The sequence below is a fragment of the Pleuronectes platessa genome, chromosome 6 (assembly GCF_947347685.1).
Source record: "Pleuronectes platessa chromosome 6, fPlePla1.1, whole genome shotgun sequence".
Lineage (NCBI taxonomy): Eukaryota > Metazoa > Chordata > Actinopteri > Pleuronectiformes > Pleuronectidae > Pleuronectes > Pleuronectes platessa.
The window spans coordinates 10,929,637-10,944,354 of record NC_070631.1 but is presented as its reverse complement, the minus strand read 5'-3'; the positions used below and the strand labels follow the sequence as shown (position 1 = coordinate 10,944,354).

Below are 14,718 nucleotides of genomic sequence, written 5' to 3'. Positions count from 1 at the left end.
TTGACTGTCCCCATTTGAAAATATAAGAGTTTGGCATCATACACATGAGTCTCCAAACAAAGTAGTGAGTGTCGCTGAAGCCTCTCCATTACAGATACAAGGGGAATAAAGGACCTGTTTGAAGCCTTGAAGTGAACATTTCCGATGTGTGTTTTCTCTGTGTTTGTGAAGTGCAGCGTGGCGCGATGGAGACGATGGAGCGGAGAGATGCTATCTCTCCATCCCACATAAACTCTCCTGGACGGAGGGGCGGAGGGGAGCGGGGAGGAAAGGCCCTGTTTGTTTGTGTTTACCCTCGGAGCGTGCTGTGTTCCTGATGGACCCAGAGATAAAGCGGAGGCCGAGAGCCAGCGGGGGGGGGGGGGAGACAGCGAATGGAAAGACAATATCGAGAATGTCTTTAAATCACAGATAGTTAGCGTTCTCCTCATCATTGAAATAAAGTGCTGTTGTATGTTGTATTCTACTATTTAAAAATAAGGTTTTACATTGTTTTCAATTCTAAATAATGATGTCAGCGTCATCTTCAAAGATCCACTATGAGTCAGGCTCTCAAATTGGCGAATGACAATAAACTTGAACTTGATCTTGATTTCCTCTCTCTGCTCTCACACTAGTATTTTTCCTGGCCAAGATGTTATAATACCTGGAATACAAACGTACAATAAGAAAAAAGAATCCAACCACCACTGAAACTTTCCATTTTGCTCTTTTTTGTGTGGACGTCATCTATCTCCCAGAAATCAATCCCACAACTGCCTTGCACTTGTCCCTGTACCACTTTCCCTTCTTTTTCTGGCACTTGCCTCGCGCCCCTTTCCAGGTTGCAGCGATATTAATGTGTGCTACTCAGACACGGTTTAGAAGAGGAAATAGGATGTTGGAAGTTGCCTGCCAGCACACACAGAAATAACAAAATAGCTCCACCAAAAACAGATTTGAGAGAAGGCCTCACGGCTCCCTTTGCCAGAGAGTTATACAGCCGGGGTGTGCTCTACTTCATCGGTCCGCTGGGAACCACCTGGCATGGCTGCACTCTGCATATTAACACCCGAGCATACCTTTGCAGTGAAGTACACAATTACCCACCCACAAACACTACTGAGCAAACAGCTGACACTCTTGTTGACACCTAAGCAGGTTTACAACTTTTTAAATTATACCAAAATAGGCACTTTAGCATTCTCTCTCCTGACGGACCAGATCCAGTCCTTTACTATTCCCATCTGAGCCATTATTCCACCGCTCCTGGCTGGCGTTTGGAGCCGATTTCTGCCGGACTAAATGTCTGTCTCTTCCACTTAGAGCTGCCTCTCAGATGCACTGGGGGGGGGGGGGGGGGGGGGGGGGGGGGTGAATGAGGCATGAAAGACTGGAAGAGGGGTCTGTCGGCTCCAAATAGCAGAGTTACAGTGTAGAAGACAGTAAACATAAAACAGAGTGGGAAGGTTAAAAGATAATATTTTCTGAGGAATGGTTCTCAGAGGAGATGAGAAGGAAATCAGAGAAAAGAGCGGCAGGGGAAATTTGTAAAAGCCAATCGGAACACTAGGGGAGATGAAGAGCTAAATGAGAAAACAAGGACACACACACACAAACACACACACACACACAAATATATTCAAACCTGCGATAAAGAGTGCGGATGTCCATCAGTCATGGCATCTTTCCTCGTCTCACCGGGAACCATCTGCTTCTGGATGTTAGGAGACTTGATTTGCCTTCAGATAGAGAAAACGGGATGAAGAGGATCGGACTCAGGCAGTTTGATGATGTTGTGTATCTGTATGTAGGCACACACTTTGCACACAATACACAATGGCCCCATTTTACTCGAAATTATACCCTAAAAAAACAATAAATATGTTATAGTTGACCTTCATGTGAACTTCATACAGTAAATCCCGTTCGAGTAATTTTGTTTCATTACACAGTTTTTTTTTAGAGCTAAAACAAGGCCACCTTATTGCATCATACAGAGGACGGTTTGAAGCAGCTCACACAGAGGCCGCGCATGTGTCTAGTCTCAGTAACACGGCAGACAAGGACAAGACGAGACTTGACTGATGACTGATGTGAGACACTGCTGTGTAAATCTTTCAACGACCAAAACACACAAACACACGTAGACAGGAGACGCAGGCACGAGCACGCACACAAACACACATGCATAATTCAATATGTGCAAGAAGTAAGTGGACAAATAAGGGGACAGGAACACACATGCAGGAAACCAATATCCATGTTTCTAATTCTGTACATCCACACACACACAACCACACACACACACACACACACACATACATCGGCGTGTGTTTAAAAACCCCCAACATAAAATCGTACAAGTCCTTATACACACGCAAGATAATAAATCTGCCATCAGCACTGTGCATTGAGGAGCTGATTACAGAGCAAAACCATGTATCAACCAGCCAGGATGAATGTGTATTTACCTCCACACTAAAACCTACTCCTTGTCATTTACTACACATACTTAACGAGAGAACTATGGTACATATGCACACACACATACATGCACACACACACACACACACACACACACACACACACACACACACACACACACACACACACACACACACACACACACACACACACACACACACACACACACACACACACACACACACACACACACACACACGTCTACATAATTCCAGACATTACACTGACTTAAATTCATTACATTACATCTACACCTAACTGGAATTACCACACTGTGGTTGTATGCCTCCGTCAACCGGTGCAGTTTCACTCAATATAAAAACAATTCCCAGACTCATATGAGGTACAGTAACTGTGACATTTGACTGGAGAGATCTCATCAGTTAATCTTTGAGTCCAAGTGACAACTGGTCAAAATCTGAGGAAATTCCCTGAAGTAATTAAACGTGACTTGTGAGGTTAAGGGGGCCTGGATCTTTTATCTTCGAACGCTCAAATCGAATCAGTTAATCCGCGAGTCTTTGGGAATATTTCTGCCAAATTTGGAAGGATTCTGTCGAGGTTTTCTCAAGATAATAAGTCCACAAGGCAAAAAAGACAAGGGACATTGACCTTTGACCTAGCATTTTATCCTAAAACATCACGTCCACAAGAATGTGAGGTCACCATAACCTTTGACCTTCAATCAACAAAATCAAATAAATTGACATGTGAGTCCAAGTTAATGTTTGAGAACATTTCCTCAGGGGATATTACAACCGTCTGAGAATATAATCCCTCCTGCCACTGGCTAAACACTAAAGTTATGTCTTAACCATAACATCCATTGATTTCCATTAACTCCTCATAACACAAGTGTGTAAAGAGCATGTAACACAAAAAAACATGTATTAATATACACAGAAATATGCCTGAACACAAATATAATAGATTCAGGCTATATGAATCCACAAAACGCACGCAGCAAGAGACACACACGCTCGTACACACACACACAGCTGCACTAACACACAATCTATATCCTCTCACAAACACTCTCGAAATAGAAACAAAACACGCTCTCATCTCCCACTTTGGACTTCACACTATTTTTTCTTTTTTTTTTAAATGGACAGAAAGTGTGAGAGAGCTGACAGTGACAAATTAGCGCTTAAGAGAACCCTCCAACACTGTAAACAGCCTGTGACCGAGCAGCTGCTAAAACGCGCCACATTATTATTCCATATCCACACTGGGGTGTTTACTCTGGGCAGAACCGACAAGCTGCCCCCCCATGTGGGCAAATATTTGCTGTCACAGCCTTTAGAATGGTGTGTGTGTGTGTGTGTGTGTGTGTTTGGGGGGGTCAGTTGAAAGATGCTGGTGTGCAATCACTGTGAAATACACCTAACACGATGATGAATACATTTGAAACACACTCACACACACACAACAGCACCTTTCAAAAAACCTTTGAGGGTGTATTTTTTTTTGTAATAATAAGAGAAGACAGAACAGGAGGGGAGTGCTCCACATTTATATCAATATTTATATATCCCATATTACTCCCCCCCACATAAAACTACACAAACAGTTTATTAGCTGTGTCGTTTCACGTCTCTGGCTTGTATCTTTATTTATTTCTGTAATGACTCGACTGTTGATTTTATGAGTTTTTATCACTTTTACGAGTTGTCTTTTTTTTTAAGTGCTGCGTAAATAAAGATTATCATTCAATCCTGTTATGAATGAAGCATATGCACACACAATCTACACACGTGTGTTCATTTGCACACATATTTACACAGTGAGGAAGAGGAGGAGGAGACGGCGGAGGAGAGGAATTTGCTTATACTGGGATCTTTGATGTCTGTGTGTGTGTTTTCACAAGCTCAGATGCGTGTCCGTGGAGAACAAACTTGCCATGAGGGCATATCGGCTATCACACCCAGCCGCTACTGGCACAGGTGTATAAACCTGCAGACGCGCTGGTCCCTTTTGATTTGCCCCCATCAGCCCAGCGGTGCGAGATGAAATAAGGTGTTTTGACCAGTCTGCAGACAAATGAGGGCACGTGGAGTGTGAAGGGAGGCCGGGCCGGGCCGGGCTGCGTGTGAGTGAAAAATGAAGCGGAGCCGTGATTTGTTCATTACTGAATTCATGGGGGGAAATTTGATTTTATTGCAGTGACATTTCTTAGAAAGATGAAGTGAGAGATAGAGAGCAGTGTGCATGAGCGCAGTCATTTAAAGTAATTTTTCACATTTCCTCTCTCTTCTTCCACCTGGAGCACTGCACACGGCTGCCTTCCAACAAAAGCAGCTCCGCTTTATTTCTGGCCGTGAAAGCACAGCCCTGTTATTTTTTTCATATCTTTATACATATTTCTATTTTTTTTTTTCATTTCTCTACCTCACTCACTCCCTTTCTTACTTTTATTCCTTTTTCCATTATCCGTTCACCATTATTTTCTTATTTTTCTCATTTAACTCACACCTCACTTGGACGGACTTGACAAAACAAAATGAGGGAATAATCTTATGACCTCCCTCAAGGCCTACTGCCGACGTGCCCTTGAGCCAAGGCACCAGCAGCAACCAACTGGCTCCAGTGGAGCTGCCGAGGGGCCAACAGCAGGAAGCTGCGGTCTCACTGGGCCGCTCTCGGATCTGAATGTGGGAAACTGTGAATACTAAGCAGGGTGTTGCTGGAAAAGGGCATGTTCTCTCTGTTGACTTTTCTGGGTAAATAAAGGTTAAGAGCAGTAATAACCTTTTAAGAAAAAAAAAACTCCAGATTTTGATCTCCCGCTTCATAACTCTTAATTCTTATGTCTCCTCTTCTTCTCTTTTAATAAACAGCAAAGTGGAACAAAGTCCTCTGATGTGAAGCAGACAGGGACTCACTGGGGCCGAGCTGCGATGGAAGAGGAGGCTGATATGATCTGAATGAAATGTGTTTTCTCTCCGTGTAGTGCAAAAGGGAAAGGAGAGCGAGGAGGGAGACGACACAGAGGAAATATGAAAGTGTAGCGTGAGGCAGTCGGGTCAACACTGGGAGTCTGGGGCTTTATCTGAGGCACTTGTCTGGATGCGGTGTTGAGAGATCCAAACAGAACACGTTTGTTTATTACTGATAAATGCTTTATGGTGCAAAGACCTGTCTGGTCTTATCGCAATACAAATAACATTTCACTTGTGTGTAGTGCTTGGGTGTGGGTGTGTATATGCGTGTTTGTGTGTGTGTGTGTGCCTGTGTGCATGCATGTGTGTGTTGACAGAGAAAGGATGTTAAAAAAAGAAGAAATAGCTTTTTTCCTCGTGTTCAAATGTGAGAAAATATGTCGGTGCTGGTGCAAATACACACAACAAAACAGGAAGTTGACATTTACTAGAGGTATTATTTTGTTCGTTTTGGTGTTTGATTATGATCGCATGAATAAATTGTGAGTGAATATACAGATATTTGTCAGTAAACATGTGATTCTTCAGAGCCAGCATCATTCAGATCATTCTCCCCAGTCTCAATTTAAACACACAGGTCCGAACAGACATCTATACATAGGTACACACACACACACACGCACACACACACCCTCACTCCCTTTTCCTGAAGCCCTCCCTTGCATACCACAGTGCTTAACGCGTCTGTAGCTGTGATACGGTGAGACTGTATTTTTCCCTCAGCCGTCACATCACTGAAAAAGTATAGGACTGTAACAGCCTCACAATATAAGAGAACACAGCCTGTGTAAAATGGCCTGCATGACCGCTCTCAATCGCCCCCTGGTGGCTGGCTTCAGTATAAATCCAGACTCCTCCATGTTAGTGGATGGGACCTGGACTTGCACTATGCCAATTAACTTATATAAAAAAACTATGATAATAAATTATTTATTTGTTTGCATAATCTCAATGTGAGAACTATTTTGGTCACATGTGCTACTTCACATAATTTTTACGAATTTTCTTTTTTTTTAAAGTGCTGCTTCAGTGTCACCGATCCCTTAGTTAGATTAGCCAAGAATTACACCGACACCGACAGTAGTCCGCCGGTCATTGTAATGACCGGCGGACTACATTCGTCTCTGACACTCTTTGTTTGCGTTGCCAACGGGACGAGAACGTGTCTATTTCCTCATCGTCTCTCCTCTCGCTCCGTCCTCACGGTGGTTAACGGGCCATCTGAGCCGGGTCCAACAGAAACAGCCTGATTAAAAAGACATTCATCCTCTGCCCGGACACATCTCACATACTCGGAAACAGAAGTCCAATCAGGGCACAGAAACTCATCCGCCCATGCTGTCATACACCACATGTGTACGGACGCACACAACCTTGTGGGTTAAATCAGATCAAGAGTAAAGTGACTGTGTGTACTTTTCTCTCCTGCAGTCACACAGACGCATACTGAGCATCAGGATGTTACACTATGTGTGTTTATAGCAGCAGTGTAAAAACTTGTGTTTTTCACCTCTGATAACCTGCATTTGACCTCTGACCTGTGCAGGCTGAGCGGAGGGGAAGGGTCAGACCGATATGAGAGACCACTTGACACTAATGAGGCTTCAGCCCTGATAAGATGGACGTGCCAATGGGGGGGAGAAGTGACTGATCCAGGAAATAAAGGCCCAAACCGACACTCTGGTGACAGCTGCAGAGGGAAAGCACACACATGAAGACACAGATATGGCGACGTGATGCACACACACACACACATGCATGGAAACAGAGAGGATAGAAACTCTGCCGGAGCTGCTGTATCCCCTTATCCTCCGCGCTCATGTGTTCCCACAGTGTTTGACTCAGCACATGGTTTCCATGCCAGAGTGCAGAGTCTGTAAAACGGGTAATGAATGAGGCAGGAAGCTGCGCTGGACCCAGAGCTCCCAGCCCTTCCAGATTCACTCTCAACCATTCAGAACCAAAGCTAGCGTTAACACACCTGATGGAGCCAATGTGTGTAAAATATTCTGTCTTTTCAGTTTTTAGTTTTCACACTCGTGGCTTCTTCCACGCAGCTGGATATCCACCAACAGAGACACTGGGACCACACTGTCAATCTACATACACAGACACACTCACATGCACGCAGCTGATTGCCTCACATTCATACACACATATACACACACTCATATGCAGTGCATCTACGTTGGCACTAAACAACCCTTCATTTGGGCACATGTCACAACCTTGCCAATTCATAAATAAGATGATAATTGAGTAGCACTGTGCCAGTAATAAACAGAACAGTATAAACAACCAGTGTCTGGGCTGGATACACCACCTCGCACTGGCATGCCGCTGGCTGCCTGCCTGGCAAATTCTGTAACACACGCACACACACACACACAAGCACACACACACACACACACACACACACACACACACACACACACACACACACACACACACACACACACACATACACACACACACACACACACACACACACACACACGTATGCATTTTCACAAATGCAAAGACAGAAAGAAAAAAGTGCACATAAATTGAGTTTACAGACACATCATTGATTGAGTATGATATGAGGAAAACACACATGACAGCACTCATGATAGCAATGAAACGTGAAGAAGATTCGCAGAATCCAATACAATAGAGGAGCTATATGTCTCCGGTCATATAAATCAGGAAACTTATAAAACCTCTCATTGTGTTATTGCTGAAACAGGAATGAGGAACTTGATAGTTTGGGGTAAATGCATTGTGCGTTAACTGTCCCACTGGGATAGTCAACTCGGAGCTTTCTGGGAATCCAATCTGAGCCAAAACGCCCCAATTTCCAACTTAATACCTGGGGAGGTTTAGATCTGCTCACCAGGCGTGGCACGATGTCAAGAGTAATGGCGTTGGACAGTGATGGTGGTATTATGATGGTACATTTCACATCCACATTAAGAACTACTTACCCAGGTCTGCAGACATTCATACACAGAAAAAAGAAAGAAAAAAGACATTAGCCCAAATGATTAAAAACGTCACGTGCCTATACATGTGGGCCACAGCGTTCATTTCTACAGTGTGATTACATCAGGCACGAAGCATGACAACATGGAAGTGGTTTCAAGTGCTGGGAGGACGCAAACTCCACAGTTTATGTCTGGTGGATTACTCCTTTATAAATAGAGCACTTAGGAATGAATCGAGATCCCGCAAAGATCCGGTCACTCCGAGGGACTCTGCTATGTGAGGACACCCAGATGGTGTCCTGTGATGGATATGAATATGTCGCTGAATTCTTTGACCCTCACCTCTCAAGATCTGAGATCTTCCTCTCTTTGCTTGATTTGTCCGTCTCAGCATCACTCAGGGCAGCCATTAGCCTCTCCACCTCGGATTGGGACTTCCCAGACTCCTCTCTGTAACGGGCCACTTCCTGCTCCAGCAGCCTCAGACGATCTGTGATGTCCGGACACTTCCTGACGACCTCTTCTGTGATTTGGATCTTCTTTCGGGGGGGTGGAGATGATGGATATATTAGATTTGTCTTAAGGCATAATATACTGCATGAATATACTGCATGAATTATGATTAAGACCATATCAAAGAACATATAAGCTGCTTTCAGACATGCAGTGAATGCCGGAGATAATCCGAATTTTTTCTGGAGGACTCACGATGACCTACGGACCTCTCAGACGGGGCCCATAGTAGATAAAAACCAAAAATAAAGCAAATATCTCCTGGTAGTGACCGACGATGATGTCACAAGAGTTTGCCGACGATGGCGTCTGTGTGTTTTAAATAAAACCATGTGATCTCCGCAGTAAATACGTCACTTCCTGCCTCTGCCTCCTGCACCAGGCTGCTCCATCTCTCACTCTGAATAATGCGGAGGATTTGTTGCTGTCATTGCAGAAGCAGGAAGATCGTTTAGTGACAGACAGGAACGGATATCATTGCTTTTGATCAGAATGTAATGATTAATGAATTTTATGAGCTTTTTTGCTTTTTTTTTCAGGACGTGATAAAGATTATAACAATTAAAACACTACCTTTAACAATGAAATATACTAAATGAGCCCCATAATCATAAAGCCATATACCCTCCATAAATGCAGTCCCGTTTATTTAAAAGTGCTGAGACTCTAGCCAATTAAGACTGCAGCAGAGCATTATACAAACAAATTAAACACACTCGTTTGCTGCATTGCTTACATGTGAGCTGCCCAGACTGAGGCTGGCACCTTCGCTGCAGCTGAGACTGAACAAGTAAATATACAAATGACAAAATATGGCTGGAAATGGCCATAAGGGCAGACGGGGCTGATTCGTGTTGAGCTGAGCAGAACAAAGTGCAGCTCAGACTGATTAATGTTGAGCCAAATCTGGCAAGAGAGAGCAGAGCCGGACAAACTGAGCCTGAGATGTCCTGAGATGGCCTCTGCACGCACACACACACACACACACACACACACACACACACACACACACACACACACACACACACACACACACACACACACACACACACACACACACACACACACACACACACACACACACACACACACACACACACAAAGTACATGCAAGCACAAACAAACTAGAGGCATAAAATGTCAAAGAGCATACCGTGGGGCTTACAGCTGGGAGGCCGTCTACTCTGGCTGGCACCTGGAAGTTAACACAACAAGATATGACAGATGAAGAGTGAGAATATAGCATGAGAACCATGTACTGTCGGGTAACTGATCTGAAACATCCCCTCGGAGTGAGCGGTTGGCCACTGACAGTCACACAGGGTCAGACGTGAGATCAAACCCCATGAATAGCTTTCCAACCTTAAGGAAAAGGTAAGTCGTGCATATGTGGTTAGGGTCACAATCTAGCTAGAGCAGAACCAATCTGTACCCTCATCCGCTCTCATCCGCTCTCATCCCTTCATCACCCCCCCACTCTGCTCCCTCTCGTCTGATGCCTGCTTTTCTGTGGTTTGCTTCTATCAGTTGCCTCCCCGGGGGCGTCCTTCATGTGGAGTTTTGAGTTCAGTCATTATCATTATAAAATTACTGTCTCCCTCTGTTTGGCTGCGAATTTATGAGACCACCAAACAGACCTTTTTTTCCCCTTCTAAGTAAAAAAACACACACTCACATACACACTGATGAATTCTTTCTTCTCTGAGAAAAAATATCCCAGAGGAAGTTTGTAACCTAGAATTATCTTCCTCTGCCTCTTTCTCTTGGTCTTTACCTCACCGTCTGCTGTGTTTGTGAAGATTGTTTAACTTGTTGAGACAGCGGCGGCCACGTGTTTAAACATCATCAAGTGCACACACACACACACAGACACACACCAAGCACACACACACACACACACACACGCACGCGCACACACACGCACACACACACACACAAACTGGATAATTTAATGTCAAGTCTACATAAATCTGGGACAGTACAAGTAGCTCTACATGAGTGTGCCATTACAAGAGAAACAATGAGTATCTGTTAACTATTACATCTTGCCAGTCTGAACAAATGACTTATGGCAAAGCTACCAAATGAACACAATGCACAAGTTTGCCCTTGCATAAGAAAAGATATGGCTGTGGCATACCGTGCACTAGGAATGATTGATATATCTCTTTACATGCATTATGATGTAGCTTTACATCTGTAAATGTGTAAGATACGTGTCAATGACTCCATTATTGTGGACTCTTGCATGTGTTCTGCTGCAAGTTATGCTCAGGAGAGTAAACCATGTATGTCTATGGAGCTTGACTATAAACTCTATAAACATATTTTGCATGTGAATCTGCAGAGTCTGCAAGCGAGGGACACGGTTTTGTGAATGGAAGCCTTGTGGTCCAGTTTCTAGTTAAAGCAGGTAAACAGTTCATATGAAGAGAAAAAGCAGTGGAATACATAGACTGAAATAAATCAGCTACTTGCCAACATGTCGTCTGGAACTAAAGCGTCTAGCTGTCTTTTATGTGGCGAAACGATCGACCTGTGTGGAACATTAAAGGTGTACGGTGAATGGAAGGTCCAAAACAATGGCTGTTGCCCCCCCCCGAGGCTGACTCACCCTCAGACGAAGGCAGTTTGGCTTTGAGATCGGTTTGACTATGACCTGTCTGTGGTATTACCTTATAGCATATGACCTTAAAGAGCCCCCAATGCTCATCGCTGTAAATGTTCCCATGTATACATGGCTGCACAAAATCCGGTGAAAAGTGGATGGAGGTGGGGGGGGGGGGGGGATAGCAAGCCGAATCATTGTTGACCTCATCCTCACCCCATTACCTCCACACCTAACCCCACACACTCATCCACACACATCAAGGCCAATCTCAGAGAGCCCAAAATGCATTAGCCCTAAGTGGGACCCAGTTTGTTATGTTCTTACAGTGGGAAACACGCACACACAGGCAGAACGCAGGGGCTGCGAGGACGGCGGGTTCAGCAGGAATTTGTGATATTATGACAGGAGGGGGAAGGCCAGTAAAGATACGGTTACATATATGGTCAGAGAAATTATTATTATCATTCCTAGGAATTTCTCTGAAGTGTAAATATTACAAATAAGTTAAATATGTGTGGCCACCAGACTCTGCATTGGATTATTTAACTACTGGTCAGAGAAAACCCAGCAATGCTGAGGCTGGGTAGTTTTTATACAAACACCATTCACCTCTAAAGGTGTATTCTGTCACTTTATGTTTTAGATATGACTGCATTCAATCTCATTGTACTAACTCTGTCAGTTCAAAGATTGATGAGTCTGATTCTTCTTATCTCTGTAAAATAGAAGAGAAGAAAAAAGGCAACCAAAAATAAAGAAAGTAGGTAAAACACAAAACTGGTTTAAAAAGACCAAACTGTCTTTTGAATAGAACTAAGGAGTAATTTGAGGTGTGGAGCGTCCTCGCCACTCTAAACTCACCCTCTTCGGAAAAGGTCACCGTCTTCCCTGAGGTTCTTTACGGTTTTTCTCTTTGAAGAGCTGGTGTTTAGTTCCAGACGTCCTTTATTAACCCTCGGAATCAACAAATACTGTTTTATGGGAAGAGGATGATGATGCACTGGAGCTCTGGGGTCAAGATAAAAAGCTCTGCTAACAGCTTGACTGAGTCAGTAATACAAACAGCTGCAGTTACAGTGAGAGGGCCACTGTGTGTGTACAAGGCCTGATGGCAAACACTCCACATCTGCCTGAGAGGCAAATGGCAACATATCAGTGTTGTCAGGCAAAATGATTTATGTTTTCTGGGGGGAAGTGCTTTTGATTAATGTTTAATGAAGGAATTTCCTACACATCTTTTAGATAAATGGTAATTTACTGTTTGTGAGGCCTGTTTTGGAGGTTACAAAAGGAAAGTTTTTCTCAAACCCTGATAGTGGCTTTGTCCAAAATCTCCCACTGCCTCACGACCGCCTACTCACTATACAGGAACTTGCACCCTGTAGTGATGTGAGCTCATCGGCAGAAGAACACTTCTTGTTCAATTTTTTCTGCAGATGTGATCACGTCATTTACACAGGATTATGAAAATCCCACAAATTTAAAATGTATTTTAAGGGAGTTTACACTAAAGTAATAATTCTTTCAGGTAAAAAAATCCATGGTGAAATACATGTTAAATGTAGAAATAAAAGTGTTTGCCACAATTTGTGCTCTGATGCCCTGCTCTGATTGTTATTTACATTTGTACGACATGTTGGGTTGTTGCAGACTACTTTTCAGAATGCATTGTGGGAAACAACAACTGCACTATGCAGGGAACAAGAAATGTCACCAAACATTAGGACAATAGTCAACAGGACTTTAACTATAGGTTTTGCATAGACATCAGGTGACCTCATGGGGGTGATGTCACAAAGAGGTTATCAATGATTATGGTCTCTCACCTGCAAGAACTGTTTGTTCACTGAGTAGCTCCAATAGGAAACATTACAAACATTACAAGAATAAACTGTTTTTGTAATTTTTGCTTTATATGTTGTTTTTTTATGATAGACCTTTAATAGAAAGTTTTAAATTAAAGTCTTAGTTTCTTTTTTTAAGAAGTTGTTCTTTATGAAAAAATGTATTTATTTTACACATTAATATGAATAAATGGAATTTCTATGAATAATTTACAATATTTAAAAGTCATGTTTTATGCTGCTTTAAAAGAAAATCATATTAAGCTTTACGTGCATAGAGAGAGGTGACAAAGGCTTTTTCAAAGGATAATACAATGTCTCCCAGATTATCAAATACATGTGTTTTTTTTATTTTTTTGGCGCAAAGAACAGTAGAAGCTGCGTCATGTCTCCTCTGAGTAAGATATCTCCAGTCTTTCTTCTGGCTTGGTTACAAAACATCTTAACGATACCAAAAAGTTTGATATTTTTGCTCTATTGTATAAAATAGATATCGGAATATGTAGTTCAAATATAAAATTGCAAAGAAAGTCCTAGATTACCTGAATCCACCCTAAGAAGAAGAACTCAGCTAATTTGCTTGACAATTCGTCATTTTAACATCAAGCACATTTTGCTGCATAGTTACTGTATGAATCATTGTCTTTAAAAAAGATTTCCTAAATACCTCAGTTTTTCCTTTTGTACTGTTACACCACAATTACATCACATCCATTTCACAGACACTTTTGTCCAAAGCAATTTACAGTATGTGCTTTCTTACTTGATAGGCACATACCTCAAAAAAGGAAAAGAAAAAATGTGTTCAAAACCACAGCACATGCTACGGTTGCTGATTTTTTTTTTTTTTTATCTTTGTTTATTTTGGTTTTTGTTATTGCTAGAAATGTGAAGAAGTGCTAGTGTGCGGTGCGGAGGTATAATCTGACAGCGTAGGATTTCAGCCTGTGGTGGTAGATGAACTGGATGTCTGCATTCCTGACTTTGGCTGGGAGTTCATTCCCCCACCTTCATGGAGATGAGTGACCACAGGGCCTTCGGAGAATCTCCGGGAGGCAGAGGGTAGCGGTGGCTGTGGCGAAGAGTGAGGCTTGACCATAGCTTGGAACTGTCTTTTCATTTTGTATTATTTGATTGTCATTTTGAATTTGTATTTGTGCTGGATGCTGTCACCTTGGATTGTGGCTTTTTGCTGTGCCATAATGTAGTGGAGTTTGGAGTCTGACTGTTGCTGCAGTATTAACAGAACATGCAGCAGTATTAGATTGGGTCACTGGGGACTCTAAGCAGCGGTCATTTTAAGCTCTGCGGTGACTGGAAGTAGTTATCTGTTCTTTTTTTCTTTGCCAGAGGAGGTTACGTTTTCACCCCTGTCC

The 14,718-nt window shown here is 42.9% G+C and overlaps 1 protein-coding gene across 1 annotated transcript in view; it reads right to left on the bottom strand.

Annotated features, from left to right (window-relative positions):
• The window catches only part of LOC128442592 (ERC protein 2-like), a gene marked incomplete in the record, with an annotated part of 144,915 nt that overhangs the window by 76,497 nt on the left and 53,700 nt on the right, over window positions 1-14,718 (bottom strand). The window contains 2 exon segments of the mRNA XM_053425129.1: window positions 1,628-1,721; window positions 8,711-8,913. Of these exon segments, the coding sequence (XP_053281104.1) occupies window positions 1,628-1,721; window positions 8,711-8,913 (297 nt within the window).